This window comes from Sinocyclocheilus rhinocerous, unplaced genomic scaffold (assembly GCF_001515625.1).
Source record: "Sinocyclocheilus rhinocerous isolate Xijiao unplaced genomic scaffold, SAMN03320098_v1.1 scaffold626, whole genome shotgun sequence".
Classification (NCBI taxonomy): domain Eukaryota; kingdom Metazoa; phylum Chordata; class Actinopteri; order Cypriniformes; family Cyprinidae; genus Sinocyclocheilus; species Sinocyclocheilus rhinocerous.
Genome location: NW_015647437.1, coordinates 735,143 through 762,374, shown reverse-complemented (window position 1 = coordinate 762,374; position 27,232 = coordinate 735,143). Strand labels below are relative to the sequence as shown.

The 27,232-nt window shown below is 36.4% G+C and overlaps 3 protein-coding genes across 9 annotated transcripts in view; all 3 read right to left on the bottom strand.

Moving 5' to 3' along the window:
• arhgef12a (Rho guanine nucleotide exchange factor (GEF) 12a) overlaps positions 1-7,187 on the bottom strand; it is a 57,079-nt gene extending 49,892 nt beyond the window's left edge. For 3 of the 5 annotated variants that reach the window (XM_016513542.1, XM_016513544.1, XM_016513546.1), the window contains exons 1-2: positions 6,540-7,186; positions 5,850-6,013 (exon numbers count right to left, since the gene is read on the bottom strand). In XM_016513542.1, coding sequence (XP_016369028.1) covers positions 5,850-5,881 — 32 coding nt within the window. In that variant the 5' untranslated portion in view covers positions 5,882-6,013; positions 6,540-7,186. Of the gene's footprint in view, positions 1-5,849; positions 6,014-6,539 lie in introns of all 5 variants that reach the window. The other 2 variants (XM_016513543.1, XM_016513545.1) reach the window with 1 other exon arrangement.
• Positions 7,188-8,028: 841 nt separating this feature from the next.
• LOC107709136 (transmembrane protein 136-like) lies at positions 8,029-14,293 on the bottom strand. 3 transcript variants are annotated; one of them, XM_016513539.1, is made up of 3 exons: positions 13,971-14,293; positions 11,786-11,996; positions 8,029-9,447 (listed from the first exon to the last, which is right to left on the bottom strand). In XM_016513539.1, exons 2-3 carry the CDS (start codon positions 11,979-11,981, stop codon positions 8,915-8,917), a joined length of 729 nt encoding a protein of 242 aa, XP_016369025.1. In that variant the 5' UTR covers positions 11,982-11,996; positions 13,971-14,293; the 3' UTR covers positions 8,029-8,914. The 3 variants fall into 3 exon arrangements, with proteins under 3 accessions (XP_016369025.1, XP_016369026.1, XP_016369027.1); XM_016513540.1 differs by having other exon boundaries at positions 13,987-14,293; XM_016513541.1 differs by lacking the exon at positions 13,971-14,293 and adding an exon at positions 12,079-12,365.
• A 1,156-nt stretch (positions 14,294-15,449) lies between these two features.
• LOC107709135 (out at first protein homolog) overlaps positions 15,450-27,232 on the bottom strand; it is a 19,720-nt gene continuing 7,937 nt past the window's right edge. The window contains exons 2-4 of the mRNA XM_016513537.1: positions 18,884-19,018; positions 18,401-18,581; positions 15,450-17,069 (exon numbers count right to left, since the gene is read on the bottom strand). Coding sequence (XP_016369023.1) covers positions 16,801-17,069; positions 18,401-18,581; positions 18,884-19,018 — 585 coding nt within the window. The 3' untranslated portion in view covers positions 15,450-16,800. The remainder of the gene's footprint in view (positions 17,070-18,400; positions 18,582-18,883; positions 19,019-27,232) is intronic.

Sequence of the window (27,232 nt, the reverse complement as noted above, 5' to 3'; positions counted from 1 at the left end):
ATATATATATATATACACACGTAAAAAAAATTATTATATATGTACTAAATTTAATTATGTATGAATGTATATATAAATATATATATAGAGAGAGAAACCATGATTTTTGGTTATTGTTTTTTTCTTATTTATTTTGCATAGGGGGAACACCCAAACAGCTTTATAATAAATAACAACAAACAACAATGACCACATTAGCTGATGATTCAGACTGTAGAGGGCTGTGTTTAATTACTCTGATTGGTTCTTCTGATTCATTAAAAAGAACCACCCTAATCGAGCGATTCAGTGCAGTAGGTTTATTACTGCATGCAGCCAGCGATGAAAACACAGTTGAAAAAGCAAGGTTGGTTATTTGTTGTCAAAAGATTATTTTCCAACACCCAAGTTTTTTTCTCTCCATACAAAAATCACAAACTCTCATCTTTCAGCTAAAATATACAGCGATTATATTTTGGTCACTGTGCGGCAGATTAACCAGTAACGCAGCATGCTTGATGGATGAAACACTGCTGTATTACAGTAATGAGAATGTGATTAATTTCACATTACAGTAACATGAATTTAAGGGTGCTTTCACACTTGGTTCGCTTGCCTGGTCCGACCCAGAGTTCGATTGCTCCCCCCTCACCCGCACTGTAAAACCGAACAGTGAAATTAATTAAATGAAATGAGTTAACTTCACTCAAATAATAATGAAAGTTCATTGGACTTAATTGAAAAGTTCTGTAAATGTAAAATGTTGTTGTAGTCAGGTGAACTTAAAATGATTGCGTTTTCTAGTTCCCAGCATGCTTTCCATCAGACAACAAGGAAAATAAATGTTGAAATGAAGTGTTATTTTGTGTGTTTTTACACAAGATTAACATAGAGCGACATAAGTTAGTACTTAAATGTTGTGTTATGTTAGGATTTACATAGGTTTCTGTTATGTTGGTTTTGTAGTGTTACCGTTGTGGTGAAGAGTAGAGCCTGTGGTTAGGTTGAGGATGGACAGCAAAACTTAAAGACTATTTATACTGCATGTTGTTTGACTATTTACATGCAAGTATTGTGAGTCTTTTAGATAACTACATTAGTACGTGCTAGTGTGCTGTTACTAGCTAGCACTTAACTATAAAGATCTGAATGAATGTGCTGTTAATGGAAGCAAGTTGTATATAATTATCATTGTGATGAGTGGGGTGGGACCATGGAAACGAGGCTTGGCTCTCATGGCTCTCAGCCCCACCCCACTTGTCATAAAAATTTTAAGCTCTACTAACTTTAAAAAAATTTTGTTCGTTTACTCAAATATGTTGAGGCAATAAGTTTCCTCAAATGCTTTGAGTATTCTTAACTTGCCAGGTTTTACAGTGCGCTGGACTGCGTTCATATTTTATTTGGGTCCGAACCACGGTTCGTTTGCGTCATCAAGCCAGCAGCTGTTTACCCCCTTGCTTAGTAACGACGGCGCAGGAGAAGGCGGCCAATGCATAACATTGCTCTCTGCACTTTTATATATTTATGTTTTTAAACCGTTCGTTTTGTTTACAAAGCTTCGGTACTAGGGCTGTGCGATTAATCGAAATCGTCATAAAATCGCGATTTGAGCTTGCGCGATTTCTAATTCGCTTAATAGCACGATTTTCCGTGCCCCCGACCTCCCGCAGTATGCTATCCGAACCAATCAGAATGCAGCGCTCCTAAATGGAGAACGAGAACAGAACAGACTGGGCGGGCATACAAACGTAACGCCAGGTTCACACACTCCGTCTGTGGTGCGTATTTTTTCCGCGCCCATGTTAACGGATCAGAGCGTTCACACTGCACGCGATTGCGGCCGCATACACATACTGTATACGCACTGCAGACGGAGTACGTGTGAACTTGGCGCAACAAATCTAGTTCAACATCTGAGGCAACGCCACAAAGAGCTCTATGACCAATGCATGGCAAAAAAAAATCCCTGGACACAGGTTTTTTTTTCTTCTGCCATATGTCTATTTTAGAGACATTTTGTTACACCTTTACTTAAGTGATTATTTTGCCTTATGTCTGTTCTAGAGACATGTTACAGCTTTTTGATAAAGCTCTAATTGGTTTTCTTTTGGAAATATGTTTCAAATTCACACTGAATGCATTAATGACTGTAAAGCATGTCTGTGTGTGTCAAAATCGTGATTAAAATCGAAATCGCAAAATTGATCAAAGAAATCGCAATAGGTTTTTTTTGTCCATATCGCACAGCCCTATTCGGTACATAACGGCACTTACGTCTGTCTTACGAATGTACTGCAAATACTCTAAAGAACGCTGAAGGCGAACAGAAATTAGATATACAGCTCTGTTTGTAGCGCGTCAGGAAAGTGAGTGAAACACACACAAACACACATTTTTATCAAATAATACGTCATTAATAGCGGCTCACTTCCGGGATTGGGCACGATTGCGTTCACACCAGCAGCGAACCGTACCGGAGTTCACATGAACTGTACCCCAGACCACCCTTTTTAAGCGGACTCAGGTACGGTTCGCGGGTGCACACTCGAGTTCGGAAGACAGCGTTCACATCATCCAAACGAACCGAACTCTGACGTCAATCGAACCCGGGTGCGCACCAAAAGTGCTAGTGTGAAAGCACCCTAAGAGTTTGTGTTTGTCAGAAAAAACACAATGCAAAAAAAAACCCTTAATGGTCAAAATAATAATGTCTTCACGATGTTTCACCCAGTGAAACTACAAACATTACTGTATCATTACTAACTAGCTTACATTATTACCAGAGCTATAGCTGTAATGACCATACCATGCATTTCATTTCATAATGTATTAATGACAGTACAATTTCAAATACTGGAGTGTCAAAATATCATTAGTGAAGCTATGCATCAGAGCTCAGCAGCACAGCTATTTTAAGCAACTTGGTTATTAAGCTGCTCTTATCACTGATGAACAGGAAACACGTTTCAGTGTGAAAAAGAAGAACATATACGAGTGTCAGCAATGTTTAATTCAACAATTATTAATTATTATGGCGGGAAAAGGTTTTAATGAGCAAGACTGTAAAAAATAAATAATATTTGCTTTTTTAAGTTTTTTGCCTTCAAAAAAAGTATAGGAAATGACAATTTTATCATCAATTTGTAAATCTATTTTCACTTATAAAGAAATTGTTATTCCAATTTAATGAATGCTAATGAAAAAGTCATCAGGTTGTTTTTGTTTTTATTTTTTTACAGTAAACAAAAAATTCAGAGTGCCTACCTTCTCCTGTACCCCCCTGTAAAGCTGTAGTCTGAAATGCTGCTTTACACTAAACTATTGCTTCAATCCTAAATACTATACAGGAACAATGTCTAGGTAAAACAATCTGTTCACAGACTTAAAAGCTATTAACCAATCTGCTTACAGGATATCCTGTTATGTCTTACATATCATTCTTCAGTGTAGGGGTGAAAGCGAATGAGGTCTAGACACAAAGAAACAACAAATGACTTTGAACTGGCATAACCTTAGGATTAAAACAGAACGCCACACGGCTGAAGGTAACAAAAGATGCATTAGCCACATACACTGTGCCGTACAATGCATCACCTGCAGTGATAACGGATGAGATGAACACCAATCATCTTCAACTAGGCCTGGGTGGCCAAAACTGTTCAATCCTGATATTGCTACTCTACTAGATGGAATGAAAGGTAGATCAACAAGCGAGTCTCTCCCTCAGAGTTACCTTCAGATGCTTGTGTTTCAATCCCTGCAGCACTGAAAGCATATCTGTCATCACGGAGATGACCAGACAGACAACCAGTCTGCTGTTCCACAGTGACGTCAGTGGCAAAGACTTGTGAGAGCTTACCATTAGAAAACACTCTCTGACTGACGTTTTTCAGCCATCATGAATGAAAAGTATGTGAGGGCTGAGTAAATAGTGGATATTGATACATTTATTGAACTTTCCCATGGCTTAGTTTCCACTAATCACTTGTTATGAAAAAGTCTGAGTCTGATCAATAGCAAATGGCAGAATGATGAAATTAGACAAGAATTCTTGATTTGTGCTCCGATCTAAAAAGCAATAACCAAGTAACACGCAATGCTGTAAACCAGCACAATACAAAAAAATACAACATTACAATTGTTTTCTCCTAAACCACTTGTCTATATAAAATGATCAACATTCTCGCTATCTGCAAATGTTTTAGGCTTATTATTGTGTAGCCATTTGGCTCCTGAAATGAGATTTGAGACAGTTTGGATCACATTTATATAAGAAATGCATAATATGCTGTAAGCAACATGACAGGATTATACCAAACAAAACCAAACATAAGCATGATACTGGTTGAAGCAGAATTCAAGATGCCAGCATTGCTAAACAAGCATATCAAGCAACAGAAAAATCGATAAAGAAAGGTAGTACTAAAAACAAGTCTAATATCTGATGTCCGAAGGATTTTTTTAGAGATTCAAAAAGTACATATTTCGCACATAGCATGCACAAAAAAGCAGTTCAGGTCAGTGTTGTTATTGTTAACTAAAACTACTACAAATAGTTTTCGACAATTTAAATAAAGCTGAAATGAAATAAAATATAAATATTAAATGAAAAACATCTTTAAAAAGTAAAAATTAGAAGACATTGCCTTGGCAAATAAATGAAATAAAATAAGTTAAAGCTGAAGTACTAAAACTACTAAACCTGAAATAAAAATAAATGAAAGCTAAATAGGAACATTAAAGCTAACTAAACTGAGAAAAGCACAAAAATACTGAAAGTTAACTGAAAAATAAAAAATAAAAATCTAGTTCAGATATAAAACTAGTATAAAAATATTAAGAAGAAATATTCAATTAAAAATAAATTAAATTAAAAAATTTTATATAAAAGATATTTAAAAAAACAAGTATAAAAATAATACTAAAATAAAACAGGTACTCCAATGGTATGAGTAATTCTTTACTATATAGTATGCAAAGTATACATAGTATAAAAAGCAGTTGAGTAATATGCCCGAATATGAGAGATTCACAAAACAGTAGGCAAAAAAAGACCCAGATGAACTACTGCATTTGCTGATATTCAAAACAACCCCTCCCAAAATGCCACAGAAGCTGTCAAAGTCAAAATGTTGCCACAGTAAATGACTTTTCAAGTGCTATAGGCACCATGAAAGTTGCTCATCATGGCTAAATTGCACTTGTTAAGTTAAAGGGAACATATGATGCTTTTTTAAGCATTATGCAAATATTTTCACATAGTGAGGTAGATATGTGGGGTGTGTTAGAACGAGCCGTTTTAGGGGGGCGTGGCAGAGTCTTAACTTTGATAAAGAATATCTCTTTAGTTTTGAGACTTTAGTCTTTGCAACTTTTAAAATTATACTTTTAGTCTTTGCAAAAAGTGTTACAATCAGCTTGTAACACTCCAAAGAGAAAGGAAAACTTGAAATCGCATCATATGACCCCTTTAAATAATTTTCACTGTTGATAGGTCAAAAGACATACGGGTCAAAAAAACAACACCAACATGACAGATCATGCAGCATTTGTGAATGTATTTATACAACACACCTGCAAACCTACAGAAACATACTTGAGTGCATCCAAATTCTCATACATGCATTGACTGGCCAATGGAAACAAGAGTTCTCAAAATTGGAAGCAAAGCACAAAACCAGTCAAAAACCGGACTTCATGACCATAAACCTACACCACACACACATAATTACAAAACCAAATTAATGCAAGCTCAATGCTGTCCAATACAGTTCACTATACAGAGTTAACACCGATGTAGGCTGAGATGTCTGCTTAAGTATATGGATCATACCAGAAGCAAGTTAGTCCACGTAACACGAACATACCTGTCAGTGACTGTGGACCGTGTGTCGCTCATTGGGCTTTTGTTTTTAGCTTTTATTTGTCCTATATCCTATAGTCATTTTCAGATGCATCAGGCGAGGCATCGGTTTCTGATGTTGCATGAGGCTGTTGCATCCATATTTTGATGTGCTGATCAGGAGGTTCCCTATTTACAAAAAAAAAAAAACATAACATTTATTATAAAAGTTGCACCAAAACAGCAATTAATCCCAATGACTACATACAATCATAAACAAAAACCAATGAGCAGATGACTTTAAATATTAGAATATATAATATGCACTGAAGACCTAAAAGTACTTATACATCATATTTTCCAGAACCAACATGTTTTTTTTGTTTTTTAAACCAATCTGCAAATATCCTGAAGCAACCCAAAGAACATTTGGTTCTTCGAGTAATGGTGCGGTTTAACGTTACCAAAAAATAATCCTGCAACAATAACATTAACACAATAACACTCTACCTCTACTGTAATTGCAGTTTGGACATATAAAATAAAACTAAATATGTTCTGTATACATAAAAACGTTATATAGTTATAAAAACGTTATACTCGCTAGTTTTAACAGTATAATAACAAGTCAGGAGGCTTGCACAGATCAGTCAATAATTAAACCAAAATAACTCACAATTTGTGATTTTCCGTTATCGTGCAGCTGTAAATTTACCTTCATATTCAGCAGAAGCTCCCAGGTGAAGACGAAACACTTCCTACTGCTCGAAGTTACAATCCTTAGACAATTAAAACACTTTTGAGCTTCCTAATGCTGGATGTGTGTAACGTTACGTCCACGGCCAACACAGCAGCAGCAATACCGCAAACCCAGACTGCAGACGAGGCCTTGCTATGCTAAAGCTAACAGCAGCCTAATAACGTCCACTCCAAAAATGAGACGCGATATTTTTCCCAACAACAATAAACAACCGTGTGCATCCACACCAATCCCACAGTCACCCAGACAGGGAAAAAACACACGCGCTCATACACGTGTCACCTCGCGAAGAGTTTCCATGGAGCGGCGACGAAATCACTTCAGCATCAAAATAAACAAAACCACTCGACAAAGTTCGCGTAGCTCTTCCCAAGTGTTTTTCCAGATGATACCGAGTTCGTATGGAAGCGAGGGTCCACGGTGAAATTAGTTTAGAGGTTGTAAGTTCCGGTCCATCAGACTGGGGAAAGTTGAGATGTGCCGTGTCTCCCGCGGGGTTGTGTCTCAAAACCTAGTGAGCCGCCTGCATAGACAGCATTTCCGATTCAACCCAGTTCACGCCAGCTCGCTCTGCTGAACTGACTCGCAACGTGCACAAAATGCTGTCTAGACAGGTAGACAGGCTCACTGGAATTTGAGAAACTTTCAGTGTTTTGGTTATAGTGTGGAGTGAAGATGGTAATTCAAAGTTTCTTTTTCGCGAAGATTCACTCAAACTCTGGAAACGTGAAAAGTCAGTGGAAAATAAAATATTAGGACATGTAAAAAATATATATATAAATAAAGAGTCTGTGATACAGTCAATGCCGTTTTAGATAGCTTTTTAAAAAAGCTTTTTAGTATTTTGTTCATAATTACATTGAAACGTACTTGTTTTGAATGGAACATTTGTGTATCCATTGTGATTCGGACAAGGCGTTCACTTTTCGCCCATTTTTCCGTCATATTATGTTTTTATTAAAGTAACAGCCGAGAATTTTTAGATTTACAGTCAGCTGGCTAAATGAGTTTAATTAATCCGTTGGAAAATGTGAGGCAGTCACTGGTTAAATTAAAAAACGTCAAGCCCTAGGGTGCGAAAAACCGTTCAAGTATTATGTTAGTTTGCCACATGGTGGACGTTCACAAAACTGCAACGCGTTAAAGACGTTTTACTTGAGTTGGACCTTTTACGTACATTGTTATATTTTGTTTAGTAATTATACTTTGTATAATAATAATAATAATAATATACCGTTTAAGATGTACATATATGTACTTATTTGCAAGAAAAAGAAACAATTGAGTCATGAATCTAAAGAATTTCTTAAAATATTTCCACCTGAAAACAAAACACTTTCATAAAAAATCTTTACAATATATATATAAATATAAATATTTTTAAACAAAACTGCTTCACCGCTTTTTAAAAGAAATAATAAAACAGTATGCAAAATGACTTACAAATCACCAATTGTAACCTTTTAATAGCACTTTTGTTTTTTACAATCGCTTAACAGTTAAACCACCTAGACCTCGATTTCGGTTATTAAACCCCAATATCTTAATGATTTGTAATTCAGAATTTGATCACATTAATCAGAAGAGGTGTATTAAATTCACAATGACTTTGAATAAACTTTGAATACATTTTTCCTTGATCAATTGCAACATTACAACATCCTAAAATACATTATTGTAATGATGATGATGATGATGTTTATTGATTTATCAACTGGTGTGGTCAAATCACCATAACAGATAAATAACTGATGCAAACAGCCTGTAAGTCATCACTCAGTCTCAATTTAAAAATGGTTACATTTCAAAGACGAGATTTACTTTTTCATTCAAGTCATTAATCACACACAAATCATTCAGTAATCTTCCAGAAACATTTAGTAGTGTTTCATGATCATTTCTGAATATTGCACGTACTAAAAGTTTAATGGAAAAAAATGTAAAAGTAATATCACTAATTAAAATTTATAACAAGTAGTGTTCCTAATTACAAAAATATCAAATATTTCCAGTACTTAAAAGAGTTTAAACACTTCATTCCTTATGAGTACAAATATATCAAATTAGATTTGATTGTAAGAATTTTGAGTTAATCATAATGGCAAATAATAAAAAACCATTAAGACTGTTTAAGGGCTCCGATACAGCATGGATGTTTTCCCATGAGTATATTACCAACCAGAAATAAACTTTAATGGCTGACATCCTTTTAAAAAATATGTAAACATCTATTAGCTGCAGAGCTTTATTAGCTGGTACACTTGTTCTGATTCTCATTCTTCTCTCCGGTGTTCGAAACGAGAGGCCAAACCGCTGATCTGAGAGATCTTTCAGTCTCTCTTCACATCCTGCCCGTTGACCTCTGCCATCCTGTGACGATTCATCCAGCGCTGGTATTTGAGCTGGGATTTGCGGTATGCGAAGCGGCCGATGTCAACCATGAACACCCAGGACAGCGCGTACATGGCCACACCGCCACCTTTCATGATAAACTTGGGTCTCGGAGAGATCAGCTCACAGTACAACATGGTGCCGCCGACGAAAATGCGCATGAACACAAACAACAGCACGAATAGAACGTCCACCACATCTCCGAGGAAGCTGTCATAGCGGCCGGAGTGTTTCAAAAACCAGCGCGTCTGAAGGAGGGGGTTTGTGATCTCGCTGCCAAACAGCACGGCGCAAGACTCGATGCCCGACTCCCCCAGCCACAGAGTGAGCAGAATACCCAGGATGCTCATGGTGTGGTGGGCAAGCATCACCAGGCCCTCTGTGCGGAAGTACACACACCAGGCCATGTCAAAGATAAAGTAGCCCAGACTGACCACCATAGCGGTGATCTGCAGAGGGGTGTTCTTTGTACCTGCAAATGATATATGGTAAAAAATGAGCATTTGTCAGGAAAAAAGACAATATGGCAATGCTAATAAGACAACATTATATATTAGGGGTGTGCGACATGTCTGCGATAATATTGTGTTGTTTTAATGGGTTAATTTGCAGCTGGCAAGATAGGATTTTGATAAAAGCTGGCTGTCTATGTAGTAGAAACTATGTCTATGTAGCTTTTTTTTTTACGAAAACAACAGAGAAAAAGGCTGTGGTGAAGAAAGGTAGGAAAAATGTATCACCCATAATGCACTGGGCTCAATCAGACTATCCATGAGCGGGAATTCAAAAATGTGGAAGTACGGTCTGTAGTTTTCACAAAAGTCCTGGATTTGTCAAGTCCTTTGGATGATATTTTTTGCATCATCTGGCAGACTTTTGCTATCAAAATGATGATATCTTTGTGTAGGTAACACAGAAAAAACACATTTTTCATGTACTTGTACTACCGACAGTACAAAGCTTTTAGCGAAATCGGCGAAATAACCCTTTGACAATGTGTGAGCTGATATTATTGAGTATTTCATTCACTTTGCAAAAACCAAACAAAAGCACCCCCAAATATCAGCATGATTGCAAATGTGATATTGATTTTATACAACAGTGCAATAAACAAGATGTTAATATTATGTGAGTTTCATTTAGACTAGGGCTGGACGATATGACCAAAATTGATATCACGGTATATTTCTTAATTTCGGTCGATACGATATAATTCCGATATCGATATGAACACTATTTATCTGAAATAGAAATCTTTTGTAACATTATAAATGCCTTTATCATCACTTTTGATCAATTTTAAGCATCCTTGCTAAATAAAAGTATTAATTTCTATAATTTCTTTCTCAAAAAAATAATAAAAATTATACTGAATGGAATAGTGTATAATGTTACAAAAGCTTTTTATTTCAGATAAATGCTGATCTTTGGATCTTTCTATTCATCAAAGAATCCTGAAAAAAAAATTTACTCAACTGTTTTAAATATTGATAATCAGCAAATCAGCATATTAGAATGATTTCTGAAGGATCATGTGACACTGAAGACTGGAGTAATGATGCTGAAAATTTAGCTATGTATGATCACAGGAATAAATTACATTTGACAATCTATTCAAATAGAAAGCAATTTTAAATAGTAAAAATATTTCAACATTTTACTGTTTTTGCTGTGCTTTGGATCAAATAAATGCAGCCTTGGTGAGCAGAAGAGAATTCTTAAAAAAAAATAAAAAATAAAAAAAAAACTTTAAAAATCTTACTGTTCAAAAACTTTTGACTGGTAGTGTAGGCTGGTTATTCTTATAGATTGAAACAAATGTGCTTCAGCCGGAAAAAAGGGTATGAAAAGTGCTCCGAGTCGCTGCAGAAAACAAAAAAATTGAACAACAACGAAAACTGGAAATGTTGCTGGAGACGGGCTTATTTAAAATGAAAACTCATTCTCTGCCAGCAGGAGGCGCTTTTAGAGTGATAAAACTAGCGGTTTCCCCAGTAATGGCTGTAATCAAAGCAGCTCCGCTCATGAATGCTACTCGCGATATATATTGATATTGAATTATTGTCCAGCCCTAATTTAGACATAATTTATATTTTTATTACATTTTTATATTTATATTACATTTATAGACATAATATTGTCTGTTTTGGCTCCATTTCACCAACAAAAATAGTTTTAAACACAAATCTTTGAGAAACAAACACTGGTGTTTTGTTACTGACTGAATCGGCATTTAGAACAAATCAGTTGAGTGAATAATTCAATGACTCATTCATAAACAGCTGCTTTGCCACTTGCTTTGTTTCTCAATAGATCAGCCAGCTGAACGAAGATAAGAATAGGAAGATGTGAGTCAAGTGACTCACTCGTTAAGACAATTCCTGCGTCTGAAACTCCGAATATGCCTACTTCCCAACTACATAAGAGCGAAAAACAACACATGAGAAGAGCAGTATGTCCAAATTCATAATATTAATAAAACAGTAGGTGAGATGACTTACAACTTCAACTGAGATTCCATAATGCGAAAGAGTTGTAAATGGCAGTGAAATGGCGCAACTGACATCGTAAGTCGTTTTACTGTCGCAAACTTATCAAATGTAGTACCTATTTTGGACACAGCAACTGAATTGCCACCAACTACTGGTGGTTTTACTTTTATACTTTTTTTTTTTTTTTTATATTTTAATATTCAAAATTTCACATTTGAAAAACTAATCTCTTAGCATTAATTATGCAATTGCAATCATTAAATAGTCTCTAAATATCATACACCCCTATTATATATATTAGCATTAAGTACATCTTGCCTGGGTAGGTGAAAGGCCACGGTCCATCTATGTATCCAATGTAAGCAGTTATACAGACTGCAAGGATGCCATGGAATAGTGTAACTAGCCGACAGTTCCATTCATAGCCACAAGAGCCATTTGTGTAGCACAGCAAAGCATAAAGAGCAATCCACCCAGCTAAGCACACTCCGACTCCCAGCACCAACGGCGACATCTTTATTCTGTGAACCTAATCAAATACAATGAGCTGTCACATTCACAAAACACTTTATCATGTTAGATTGCATGCATGCATTCATGAGAGTACTTACGTGAAGCACCACAGCACTTGAGTGACTGTCTAAAAAATGACACTTTTCCTTTGATTCTGATGTGGAATAAGCGCTAAAACCACTCGAGTATGTCTGAAGGGCTAGCAGTGGGTTTCACATTAACAGTTGAGAAATACAAGAGTCTGGCTTGTATCTGGGTGTGTCAAAAGTAGACCAAAAGTTACTGTGGCAACCTTATCCACACAGCTCTTAATCCTAATGTTGTCCGAACCTCGGATGTAAAGCAGCTGATGTTGAACTAGGTCAGTACTAGGTTACTTTATTTTAACGTACACTGTAAAAAATGACCGTGAATTTAACGGTAAAATACTGTAAAAATGCTACAGTAAAATCCTGTTAAATGGTTAACGGTAAATTCCCCTACTATATACGGTGAAAAACTGTATTGGACATTACATGTATTGGACATTAATTTTACGGTAATATACCGTATTTGGAAGTGAAAAAGACCGTATAATTTACAGTGAATAACCGTAAATTGACATTCCCTACTTCAATAGGTTGGTATATAATAAAATTTTATCAGTTAATGAAATTACGGTATTTAACTGTAAATTTAAGTTAAAACCGTAAAACCTAAAACGTTGCTACCGTATTTTTTACGGTTAAATTCCGGCAACCACAGCTGCCGGTTTTCTACCGTAAATTTTACGGATTTTTTTTACAGTGTATATATCCAGACACTGATATAGCCTGTATGCAAGTTTGAGACGTGAGAAAGCATTCTTATTCATAGCAGGTTTAATAAGAAATAACTGATCAAATAAACACTCAAAAGTTACTGTGGCAACCTTATCCACAGCTCTTTATCCTAATGTTGGCCGAACCTTGGAAATAAAGCAGTTTAGTGTCAATATTAGGTTATTTTATTAAACATATATATCAAAATACTGATATAGGTTTGGGAAATGAGAAAGGATTCTAATTCTTATACATACAGCTCTTTATCCTAATGTTGTCTGAACTATGGAAGTGAAGCAGTTGAACTATGTAAATATTAGGTTATTTTACCAAACATACATCAGGATACTGATATGTAGGTTTTGGAACTGAGAAAGGGTTCTTATTCATATTTATAACGGATTCAGTAAAAAATAGTAAAATTAATAATTCATTATTAAAATAAATACAATATAAACATTTGAACTAAAATAAATTAATTTAAAACATGCTCCTGCTTCAAGCAAAATGCAATGAAAACAAAAAATTGTCATTTTCAATCATATGAGCCAGAACGCTTTTGGTTAATCAAAAACATACAATGCGAACCGTGTAGTTTGATTAATTTTTGGTTAATTAAAAACACAAAGCAAACTGTGAAGTCTGATTAATTAGCAATTAGCAAAAGAAACAGATGACTAAAAACAAATGTATGAATAAAATGTTACCAATGTTTGTGTTTATTATTTTTCTATAATATATATGTAGAGTCAAATGTTGCACTGCATTTAGATCACTTCTAAAAAAGTAAAATAAATAAAAAATGTTTTCTGTTTTCTATTATCTGTTTTGTTGGAATATGAAATTATCTGACCATTTGGCTTTTTTTTTCAGATGCATTCATTAAAAGTGCTACTAAAAGCATCGTTAATAGAACAGTTTAGGAATCGTTCAATTTCTTACGATTCCCATCCCTACTGTTGCCAAAGAGTGTATATATATATATATATATATATATATCTCTTTCTCAAATATTATTAGTTTACAGTGCAAAACAGATAGCCTACTGCTGGATCCAGACTGGCTAATCTTCTGAGCTGTGGGCTGACTGAGGTTAAATTAATTACCACCCTTCATTAAATTAAGATGAGCGGGTTCAACGTGTAGCCATGAAATTAAATCTGTTGTTTAAAAAAAGAAAAAGTATATACCTCTTAAAATAGTCACCTCAAAAGCATGTTCATTGACAGGCCAGAGGGTTCTTGAGGCTCAGCATGGATGCTGTCTGCTTCCTCCGTGCCTCCCGTTTCTGCATCACGTACAGAAGCGCAGCAGCGGAGCGGACACAAGACCTCGAGGGATCAGCTCCGGCATCGTCTTGGAGATTGTAACAGTTAAGCAAATCAGCACACAAACAAAAGCCACATTTCAGCCTCTCAGTCCCTCTGCGGCTGGACAACAGCGAGGATGGCAACAAAGAGGAAGACGCATCCTTACAGCACGGCGACCTCTGCTGGTACGGACCGCGGCCTTCCTTCACAACAAATTACAACGTAACCATAGTTACCGCTGTTGTTAGTACGAAGTATGGTCAAAGAGTATAGAAGGTCTTCTTTGGTATGGTCACTACTTTAAAACAATAATCAGTTATCATGACATTTGATTCGAGCAGTGTTTCTGCCATTTTCATTTTTATGACGTGGCCTAAATTTCTAGTCTGATTATAATAACAATGACTGCAGTAAGTATTTTGGCAGCAAAACTATACATTTAAATTTAAGTAACAGTAACAGCTAAAATAAACAAGTGCATCTTGAGAAAAATCTGGAAATATATATACTAAGCTTTCAATACAACGAGAAAAAAATTGACAAATTATCAATACTACTACTACTACTAATAATAATAATAATAATAATAGCCTAATAATAATAATAATAATTCAGAGAGATTTACTTTTCTCCCTTTTAAAAGCTATAGGCTATTTGAGCAGAGTAGCAAGTTGTTACAAATGTATTTAAATAAAAAAAGTGAAAACAACTGTTTTTATCTATATGGTGTCTCATTTCATTGTCAGTGAACAAGTGAGTAACTAACTCTTTATTCAATAATAACATCTCCAATGAATAAGGTTTCATATATAATATTACATTAACATAATAATGCTTATATTAGGTAGAGTACTTTAAAATAATTATAAATTGCAAGATAATTTGATTCAAGTACACTACTATTCAAAAGTTTAGGTTAGGGTAAAAAAAAAAAAATATTTACAAAAGTCTCTTATGTTCCCCAAGGCTGTATTTATTTAATGAAAATACAGCAAAACATTAATAATGTGAAATATTATTGCAATTTAAAATATCTGTTTTCTACTTTAATGTACTTTAAAATGTAATTTATTCCCAATATAGCAAAGCTGAATTTTCAGCATCATTACTCCAATCTTGAGTGTCACATGATCCTTCAGGAATCATTCTCATATGCTGATTTGATGCTCAAGAAACATTTCCTATTAATATCAATGTTGAAAACAGTTGTGCTGCTTGCTTTGAACTGTAGTGTATAACAAAGCATTATATAATGCTTAAAGTTATTTATAAAATGTTACAACATATAGGTAGGTTTGACACCATCACAATGCTGCAGCTCTGCAAATAAGACACAGGTTATAAAAGACAGTTTGCTGAAGGAGCTTTTATTTATAATTACTTCATATTATGCTCATATTCATTTTCATAGGAAAATAGTTTTTATACTTTATTCATACCAACTTTATCTGTAAAAAGAATCAGTAAACACTGAATCACCAAGGCACTTGTATCCCAGACAATGGCTGTTGTTTGGGGAGGTGTAATCTCAAAAAAACACTTTTAACATAACACTTAAACTCTCTGAAACAAAATTAAATAAATCCGTATAAACATTTTAGTACCATGAATGACAACCGAATCACCTGTAGCATGTTAAACGCGAACATTCACATGTTAAGAGAGGCGAGTCGTGAGTTGAAGGTGAATGTAGTGAAATGTGAAACAATAGAACGGTTTCTCTTCTTCATGACAGAGCTCAGTCTGCGGATTTGGTCCTGTTAAATGAAAGTGATTTCTTCTAGTACGTCTGATACCACACAAAAGGATGTGAATCCGTATTTGTGATGGTTTCACAGCTCTGCTGATGTTCTGAGGTCATGCTGATAGGAGGAGCCTGAGTGACCGTAATGCTGCAAAACCAGAAGATGGCAGTGTTGGATGCACAGATTTCATCAGCCTGATGCCTTTCTCTGTACTTTCTATCCCTCAGAACATACACTTACTTTGGTTTCCTCACTTCACTTTTGAAGTATTGTCTGTTCCCAACTAATCAGAGGCCATACTTCAAACTGTATTGATCCAACTGGTCCTTAAATGATACTGTTGTGCAAGTCCATCCTTATGAAAATGAAAACACACACTCCCAAAGAATCCCAGCATTAAGACTTGAGGTGAGATAATTCACATGATTGAATCGGTCTGAATTAAAAGTGATCAATGATTGATTGATTAATAGCGTTTTCTGTCTGCACCAATATTAATCAAAGCATGTATATGTTCACCACAGTGCTTTGAATCTAACAGTCAAAATATAAAACTAAAAAGAGAAAGAGAAAAAAGGCATTTTCTCTGAACGTGTGCGCTGTGCTTAAGTGTCTTCAATCGTATCCCACTGCCAAATAAATAATACCAGTTTCAGAAAAAAAAAAGAAAATTGGCAACCTGACGAGATCCAGCTAATTTTAAGATTACATCTTGTTATATAAAGACTAATTCACAGGTTGCTCGTCCCAGACTCAATTGGGTCTCAATTCCATTCCACAGTGCTGGTAAGAGCAGGAAGAGCTTTAAAACTACTGACCAGCTCAAAGACGTGGCAAACTGCTCAAATCACACTCCATCCACACCCATCCAGCATCATTTCTGCTCTGTGCATAAGGCACGAGTCTGAAGGCTTGGAGGTGGTGAAGGTCACATTAAATATGTTTTTGCAGACGCATATGTGGTTCTAGGTCTCTTCCTCCCATAGGCACAGCTGTTTGTGGGGCACGTAGTAAGTAAACTGGTAGCCTTTGCTGCAGCTCTTGATGCCGCATTTATACGGGCTGCCCCTGCCAGAGACGTCTCTGTTGCGGCAGTACTTCAGCAGGCAGGGGTACCATTCCAGTCTGAGGTTGTAGCTACAGGAGCACGGCTGCCACAGGTCCTTCACTGTCCCGCAGCTCTGCAGGCCTGGCACCTCCACGGCTTGAGGCTCGAACATGGAGCCCTCCACGCCTGAAGAATCGGAAAAATCATTTATTATAGTTAACGATCATCAAGCTTCAAGCTATGTAGGTCAGTGAGGCGTTACAAATGCAGATGTGTTCCAATTAAAACAGTAATGCATCTGTACTAGGTCTAACTAGACCTAAAGAGTTGGATAAAGCTCAAACTTTTTTTTTTCTTTTTTTTTTGTTGTTTTACTGTCATGTCAATAATGATAGTTAAACATGATAATTCAAGTAAAGAGCCTCATTATTTAATATTAGTATTTAACCCAATTAAACCATAAAATTAATTAAAAATAGAAATATTTTACAAATATAGCCTAAATATACTTTTAAAAATCACATTATTTTTCACTCTATATTCGAGATACCATAATTCATTTTAATTATTCATAATAATTTCATTTATATTTTTATATGATATTAATAGACATAAAAGATATAGAGAGACAGAGGTTATATATTACAATTATTACAAATCACATCACTTTTAATTGTAAAAATGTTCTTGATGCATCATTTATTTTATTCTTACTAATATCATTTATATATTTGTTATATATTATATGAAATATTTTTAGTCTGCTTTGTAGTTATACAAACATATAATTTTTGTATTGAAAAGTTGGTCAAACTTTATTTAAGGTCCAATTCTTGCTATTTACAAATCATTAACTACAACTTTTGCCTCAAACTCCTAATTTGCTGCTCATTAATAGTTAATAAGGTAGTTGTTAAGTTTAGGTATTGGGTAGGATTAGGGATGTAGAATATGGTCATGCAGAATGTGTTTTATCAGTACTAATAAACAGCCAATACGTTAATAATAGGCATTCTAATAAGCAACTAGTTAATAGTGAGAATTGGTCCCTATACTAAAGTGTTACTGAAATGTTTTGTCTAAATGTTCTATATGTTCAATATTATTCATACATATATACAAATACATATTTACATATACAATATATAAACACATTTAAAATATATTTATACACATTTATATTTATATTCATTTATAACCTGGTTTCATCCTTTCTTGGCATCAAAACTTGCAGAATTTAATCAATGTTTCAAAGACTATCATTTCAATCATGAAAATACACTTTTGTTGGTATCTTTAATTCACCATTAACGCCTGATGTGTCAAATGATACATGATCTACAGTGTGCATTCTTGAAATTATTATTAATTTACTTTTTACATATTTTGTCTAAAGGTTATTGTGGGACTATTATTTCATATATCAGGCTACAGAGGGTTAATATGTGAAGTGCACTATGTCAGCGATATGCTGGGTTTGGTAGGGTGTAATTAAGGGACGCAGTAAGCATGCTTGCCTCTGTCCAGCCAGTGTCTGACATCAGCCTCGCGCGTGTACACGGCCTCGCGGGCGACGCTGCACATGTTGTGGATGTGGGCGCTCAGCTGCCACGTCCGTGTCAAATTAACTGCTACGTTCATGCTCAGCATCTCCGTGCTTCTCTTCTCTTCCGCTGTGCGGATGGCCTGGGGATTTTTCTGTAATACAAAAAGGAAGATTTTAGTATTAGTCCTGTCGTTCTTTAAAGCTAGATGTTTCCAGTCTTTTCTCACACCTTTCATTCATATTCACACATCTAAGACCTTGGCCATCCTCCCAGGAACTACTCATTTCAGGCCTTTTACAGCCTTGTTCCTCTGAGATCTCCCATTTAAAACATCACACTCCTACGCAACACAGTTATTAACCCATGAGCTCAACTCTAACACCCAGCATCTGCTTGTTTTCACCCCAGTGACTGTCATCAGCCTCTGAGGGAGCCTGGGAGCAATGGACTGACCTGTCGGAGTCTGGCCATGGACTCGCTGGGGATGATCTCATTGTGGTTGAGCCGTGTGATGAAGCAGAGCGCCTGGTACTGGCTCTGCCCTCTCTCCAGCTCTCCCAGGATCAGCGCCCGGAAGATCTTCACATCCTGCGAAGAAAAACATGTAGTCATCTTTCAACTGTGCCACTCCTTAAGAAACGCACTAGCGGTCAAAAGTGAATTGAAGTAATTACATTTTTTTTTTAATGTTTTTGAAATAAGCTTTTATTGAGTCGGCACCAATAGCCTCGTGGGCAGCGTGCCGAGATATAGCGCTGTTGCGCTTCGGACGTCACGAGTTCGAAGTCCCAGCTCGTAAAACTTTCCCAATCCCGTCCCCTTCTTTCTCTCCCACTTCACTTCCCACTTAACTTATCCTATCATAAAAAATGGAAATGGCAAAAATAAATCTTAAAAAAAAAAAAAAAAAGACAGAAATAAGTTTCTATTCAAATAAAAATTCAGTAAAAACAGTACTAAAATTTGCATGTTAAATATTTTTTGCATTTTTTTTCTGTGATGGCAAAGCTGAATTTTCAGCAGTCTTCATTGTCTTCAGTCTCCAGAAATTATTCTAATATGCTGATTTCATGCTCAATTATTGGCACTCCATTATTATTAATGGTTCTTATGATTATTAACATTACAATATGTGTTTTTTTAATGGAGATTGTCATGTTTTTTGCTGAACAGAAAGTTTAATGAAAAGCATTTATTTTAAATATTTTGTGACAGTATCATTTAAGGACCAAGTAATTTACAGTATAATATATAATTATATTATAATATATAATTACATCTTGACTGTCATTTTTGATTAATTTAATACTTTTCTTTAAAAATAAATAAATAAATCTTACTTACCCCAAACCTTTGAATGGTATATTATCACACTTTCCTCCAAAATATTAAGCAGCACAACTGTTTTCAACATTGATAATAATAAGAAATGTTTCTTGAGCATCAAATCTACATCTAATATGATAAAATGATTTCTGAAGGATCAAGTGACACTGAAAACTGGAGTAATGGCTGCTGAAAATGGCATATGGCATCAAATACCAATCAATTTGTTTCATTCTGGCTCCTAAATTCTCGCTTTTTAGCATATAAAAGTCAGCCGTTGACCTTCAAGTTTACAGTCAGACCCTCATTAGAAGATTGTATAGCATTTCAGCCCAGAACAACAGAGAGACACTGTATATTTCAGCACATCATTAAGTTGCTGTTAGCAACCAGACCAGATATCTGGCAGCGCCCCTGTGCCTATAAAGACTTCCATGTAAAGGCATTATGGGAAACCCCAGAGAGGAAAGCAAGGCCGTGGACCTGTCTACCCATTCGTCAGTTTCTCCTTGCTCTGGCATCCCCATGAATCTGCCAGCAGAAGACACACACATTCTCCTCACTCCCTCCTCCTCTTGTTTTTCACAGTAAGGTCTTGAGCACTGAGCCGACAGAAGGGAGCAAGCTTTCAGGGTTTCGCTCGCAAAGTAGGAGGTTTTCTCAGACAATCCAAACAAACAAGCCCAAGCTGTCTTTGTTTGCTCTGGAGCTCTCATCTCACCCACTTTCTAGAATCTTCCATCTGGTTTCCAGAGTTGGTCAACCCCCAAACTCAAGGAGCAGCAGTCTCTCTGAGTTCGTGGCAGATAGACAGCCAAGAATCATTCACCTCCTCTAGCATTCTATTTGAATGACAATGATCTTATTTGTAAAGTTTTGCCTGAGGGTGTAAATTCAGTTCCGCAGACAAACTTTGCGACTGCTATCCAATCCAAATTAAACGTCTGCTTTTCTTGCGTAAACTTGGCAAATTTTTTTAGAACAAATTACCTGCTTTTCTGTGGACGACTAGGAATGGCACTTAAAGTAATATTAAAAAGTATTTTTTTTTAAATCACTTTATAAATTGACAAATAAATACAAAAAAATTGTAGTTAATAATATGTTTTTAAGCAATACTTTTATTCAGCAAGGATGCATTTAATTGATCAAATGTGACATTGAAGACTTTCAAATTAATGCTGTTCATATATAAATATATACACACACACATATATATATATATATATATATATAGGCTGCACGATAAATCGCATGCAATATTTAATGCGCATGTTGTCAGAAAGCCGGTTCTGTAATCAGCGGTAAATCTCCATCACCTGCGGGCTTTCACATTGAGCAGCATTAACTACACAGAGCCGTTGTTCACTGACGAGCTGCGCAAAAAATCGTGCGAATATGAACGTGGTTTTGATGCGCGTTAAATATCGCATGCGATTTATCGTGCAGCCCTAATGGATACTGTGACAATATCATTCATGGTGCAACATTGCTTTAGCTGAAGAAAAAAATAACTTACTTGTATGAAACCAGAAAGGGTCACAGCAACATCTCCACTGATATTTAACGTTGACACTTTTTCCAGCGGTATACGGTGCTTGAATGTGCACAGTTCTTTACCATTCACATAAACCTGATGAACCAAAGCAACACAACCCGTGTGAGGACAAGGTCCTAGCTCCCTTTTAGCAGTGTGGTGAGTCTCGTTCTCAAAACATGTACCTTATATCCTTCAGATTTGATGACAGTGAACATCTCAAAAGGTTGTCCCTTTTTAAAGGGGTTGTCAGAGACACTTTCTTCAGTTCCCAAATTTCCATTTATCACACTGTTCATGACCACCTTCCGGTCCATTCGAGGGTTGAAGTGGAAATTTATTTATTTATTTATTTATTTATTTATTTATATTTATTTATTTATATATATATATATATATATAAAATGTTTGACATTTTTTAATTTAAAAAAAATTCCATTATAAATTATAAATAGCTTCAACTTATTTTTAATCTTATTTTTTAAGTAGATTTTTCCATTCCTGACTAGACAGGAATGTCTGTGATTCTAGATATATGCTACCATTCAAAAGTTGGGTTCAGTAGGATAAATACTTTTATTAAGTAAAGATGCATTAAATTGACAAAAAAATGACAATAAAAACATTCATAATGTTAAAAAATGATAAATGTTTCCATTTTAAATAAATGCTATTCTTTTAAACTTTCTATTCAAAGAATTTAGGAAAAAAGTATTTTAACAATAATAATAAAGCAGCACAACTGTGTTCAACATTTATAATAACAGGAAATGTTATCAACATTAATAATAATAGAAAACTTATTTTAAATATTCATCATATTTCATAATATTACTTTTTACTGTAAACGACTTCAAACCTTTGAAAATTAGTGTATTTTTACAATGCTTAAGCTAATTTTTTTTTTCCTCGGTCAGACCTTTATCACAAAATAATACTTTTTGTGGAAAAGTATCAGTAAGTGGTTCAAATACTATCTACTAGCATTTGTGTTCACAAGAGACACTACAACATAAAAACATAGCAAGTACACAGACCCCAGTCTCCGTACATGAAATGATGCTAAGTTAATAAATGTAACTCAAAACTATAGTGTTAATAAAGAACCGTTCTGCATGGAAGCTCTTCCGAGGAGGAAGCAGCAGGAAGGTAATTAGACTGACGGAGGAGGCAGACCTGCTGGAATTACCGCATGGGTGACAGAACAATCAGCTAACACAAGAGGGAGGGTGTGAGCAGGCCGTTGTTATTTTAAGCTCCGGCACTAGAAGGACGTCCCAGCCGGCGGACAGGCAGTTTGGTTTGAGAAGGGGGCGTTGGTGGGGGAACTGCTCTAGGCACTCAGTGTAATTACAGGGAAGTGTTGGCGTCACTGCTCTGCAAACACCTCGATGACAACAGGGAGAAACCCAGCAAACTGACACTGCACAGGTAGACCACTCACATCTGCTGACGCGAGCTGACCTGATATCAGTAGCTCAATCATTGATTTCTCTTTACAACTACGCTTTATCTTCATTGCTTGGCCATTTCCTCTTTCCTTATCTGTGGTGAGTATCTCTTTCGCTTTCCTCCGGGGTCTTGTTACAATTCTCTGTTTGACCCCTTCCATGCAGGAACATGTCTAAGCCAGGTTAGCAAGTAAATACTTCAGTCAGCTTGATCCTGGGCTCAGTTTTTCATTCGTTCGCCCACCTTCAGCAGGTCTACCAAATGCCCAGATTAGAGGCTGAACATAAATCTTAGTGCCGAAAAGTATATTTTGACAGTCCTGAAGAAATATATGGCATCTCTGAAGTCAAAGCAAACATTAGCTTCTGCTCCTGGTCCTGCTGCAGGATCACAGCGTGTTTGTTTGGACTAAGCTGACGTCTGACTGTGGCACTGTCACAAAACTTGGCACTGCTTTCACTGTCCGTTCCAAACGGTGCTCATGCCATAAAATTCACGTCAGATATACAATAGTCATAGATGAAAGGTTGGCTGCACCAAAGATATTTTGAAAGATGATTCAACCGTTTGTCCATGCAATGAACATTGGTTCCCATTGACTGGCATTGAATGTGGGGGGGAAAAAACAGACATTTGTCAAAATATTATAACAATAAGTAAATTAATAATTAGTCTTTTTTTTTTTTATAATTCTCTTTTACTCACCAGTGCTGCATTTAATTGATCAAAAACACAATAAACACAATCTGAATTTTCAGTAGCCATTACTTTAGTCTTCAGAGTCACAACAACATCCAAAAATCATTCTATGCTGATTTGGTTCTTATTAATACCAATGTTGAGAACTAGGGGTCGACCGATATGTGATTTTCGGGGCCGATGCCGATATCGGTTATTACATATCAAGTAACCGATATACAGTGGGTACGGAAAGTATTCAGACCCCCTTAAATTTTTCACTCTTTGTTTTATTGCAGCCATTTGCTAAAATCATTTAAGTTAATTTTTTTTTCCTCATTAATGTACACACAGCACCCCATATTGACAGAAAAACACAGAATTGTTGACATTTTTGCAGATTTATTAAAAAAGAAAAACTGAAATATCAAATGGTCCTAAGTATTCAGACCCTTTGCTGTGACACTCGTATATTTAACTCAGGTGCTGTCCATTTCTTCTGATCATCCTTGAGATGGTTCTACACCTTCATTTGAGTCCAGTTGTGTTTGATTATACTGATTGGACTTGATTAGGAAAGCCACACACCTGTCTATATAAGACCTTACAGCTCACAGTGCATGTCAGAGCAAATGAGAATCATGAGGTCAAAGGAACTGCCTGACTGACGTACCCACTGTATATGTCTGGTGTAAAAATTAAAATTTATGTCAAAATTAAGAATAACAAGGGCTCTGACAGAAACTTTCTTTAAATGCTTTTAAATAATTTTATCGGCAGATCAGTTTTGAAAATGACCGATAACCATAAAAATGCTTAATATCGGCCAGGCTGATAATTGATCGACCCCCATTTGCTGCTTTAAATTTTTTGTTCAAACTGATATACTTTTTAGAATTCTCTGATGACTAGAATGTTCTAAAGAACAGCATTTATTCTGTAATAGACTTTTTGGTAACATTATGGCTTTACTGTCTCTTTTGATCAATTTGATCAGCAGCCTGATCAAATTGAAGAGACCTCTTTCAAAAATCTTTAAAAAAATAACAATAATAATTATTCCAAACTTTTGACTGTTAGTGTAACTCAGGGGTCCCCAAACTACGGCCCGCGGGCCGAATGCGGCCTACCCCCACATTTGGACCGGCCCTCTGAACAATGCCAGAGACATATTTTGAAAATTTTATTTTAAATATATGGTTTCACTTATATCATGTCTATATTTGATAATAAATATTGGCTTTCAGATTAAAATTTCCCTTAGTTATTAACATAGTCTAACTCACACACTGGCGAGTAAAATCTGAGAATTTATTAGCAATTGGCTAATATTAGACATCATTTAGTCGCCAGAGTGAAGATTTAGTCGCATATGCGAGTGATTTACTCGCAATGTAGAGGGTTGTTAAATACAAAAGGAATTTGAGGTCTTACACACCTAAGAACAAAAACATAACATGTATTGCGCTAAATAAAAGTCGACGAGATTCTGTTTTGGTTACATCTTAAAATAGATTTCCTCTGAATATGACACCAAAAACCAAACAGCATGGCAAAAATAGAGGCACTTGGCTCTAATGGTAATGGAAGGCCATTGCTTCCACGGAGCTGTCAACGTGTGACCTTTGACTCCCATTTGGCATGTGGCTAACTTGAGCTCTTGCTCCCGGCAGGGACATTTTTGCCCTGTTACAGCTGTCTGATTGTGCTTTTACAGTAGGGCTGGGCGATATAGCTAAAAAATTTATCAACGATAAAATGTTTCATATCGTTCGGTATCGATAATTATTGACATTTTTATAACCTTTTTAAAACCAAAAAGTAATAGAATAAAAATGTTTAAATTTAACCACTGTATTTATAATTAACACGATTTATTGAGACAAACAACACTTGCCAGAGACATATTTTGAAAATTTTATTTTAAATATATGGTTTCACTTATATCATGTCTATATTTGATAATAAATATTGGCTTTCAGATTAAAATTTCCCTTAGTTATTAACATAGTCTAATTTTTTGTTAAATTCACCTAACAACAGAATGGTACGTTCAACATAGCGTACCATCGCGATCGAACAGGTGACGCACGAACCAGCAAAAAAATTCAAAGAGACGACAAAATGGCCAAGCGGTTGGGAAAGAGAAAGGTTGATTCAGAATGCAGGGTATTTAACCAAAAGTGGACAAGTGATTATTTTTTTGTTCAGTGCAAAGAAGTGGCTGTTTGTCTCATCTGTCAAGAAACAGTGTCTGTGTTCAAAGAATACAATCTGCGCCGACACTATGAAACCCGCCACAGAGAAAAGTATGCTAGCTTGCAAGGCCAAATGAGAGCAGACAAAGTGTCGAAGCTAAAAAGTGTACTACCAGCTCAGCAGAATACATTTGTTAGCCAAACCCAGCTGAACCAGTCATCCGTTCGAGCTAGCTTTCAGGTAGCTAAACTGATTGCAACCAGCGGTAGGCCATTCAGTGACGGCGAGTTCGTCAAGAAATGTATGAATGCTGTTGCGGAGGAGGTGTGCCCCGATAAGAAAGATGTCTTAAATGCGGTGAGTCTGTCCGCAAGTACAGTCACCAGACGAATTGAAGAAATGGGGGATAATGTATATGCCCAGCTGCAGGAGAAAGTGAAAGAATTTGAATTTTTTGCATTAGCACTGGATGAGAGCAATGACGTGCAGGACACAGCACAGCTGCTAATTTTTCTTCGCGGAGTTAGCTCAAACTTTGAAGTGTCAGAGGAGCTAGCAGCCCTACAAAGTCTAAAAGGCACTACGACAGGGGAGGATATTTTTGGTAAAGTGTGCCAAACGATGGGAGAGCTGGGTCTAGACTGGTCTAAGCTGGCCAGCATCACTACTGACGGGGCTCCTAGTATGGTTGGCGCGTCGAGGGGGCTTATAGGACGCATGAATAAAGAAATGGAGGAAAGAGGTCTAACCCCACCGTTACAAGTCCACTGCCTGATTCACCAGCAAGCACTCTGCTGCAAAGTTCTGAAGTGGGAATCAGTCATGAAGGTGGTGGTGTCATGCATAAACTTCATCAGAGCAAACGGACTTAAACACCGGCAGTTCCAAGCCTTTCTCGCCGAGCTAGAGTCTGCTCACGGAGATGTGCTTTACCACACTGAAGTCCGATGGTTAAGCCGGGGCAGAGTTTTGAGGCGTTTTTATGAGCTGCTACCCGAAATCAACGCCTTTCTTCTGACAAAGGGCAAAACTGTCCCAGAACTGATCGACGCAGAATGGAAATGGGACCTCGCCTTTTTAACAGATGTGACAGAAATGTTGAACGGCCTCAACTTGCAGCTCCAAGGCAAGGGGAAACTAATATGTGACATGTATTCCCACATAAAAGCATTTGAGGTGAAACTAGCACTGCTTGTGGGACAAGTGCAAAAGCAAGACTTCACTCATCTCCCCGTTACCCAAAGTCTCTCAGCTGAGAAACCAGTGGCTCCATTCCCAGCTGAAAAGTCCGTGGAAGCGCTGGAAATGCTGAAGGCAGAGTTTGACGTGTGATTCTGTGAGCTACATGCCCACGCTAAAGAAATCCGCCTTTTCCAGAACCCCTTTGCTGCCGACATTGATGAAGCCCTGCCTTCTTATCAGTTTGAGTTGGCTGAGTTACAGAACTGTGATGTTCTGAAAGACGCATTTAAGCCCAACGGTCTCATTGAATTCTATGCTGCCCTCCCTAACGAGACATACCCAAACATCAAAAGGCATGCAATGAAGATGTCCACACTTTTTGGCAGCACGTATATTTGTGAGCAAACCTTTTCATGCATGAAACTGAT

What these genes read in the sequence shown, in the direction of transcription:
- LOC107709136 (XM_016513539.1), bottom strand. Translation starts at nt 11,981, where the DNA reads ATGTCGCCGTTGGTGCTGGGAGTCGGAGTGTGCTTAGCTGGGTGGATT. An exon ending in GTGGCCTTTCACCTACCCAG is followed by an intron (nt 9,448 to 11,785) that starts GCAAGATGTACT and finishes TATCATTTGCAG; the next exon opens with GTACAAAGAACACCCCTCTG.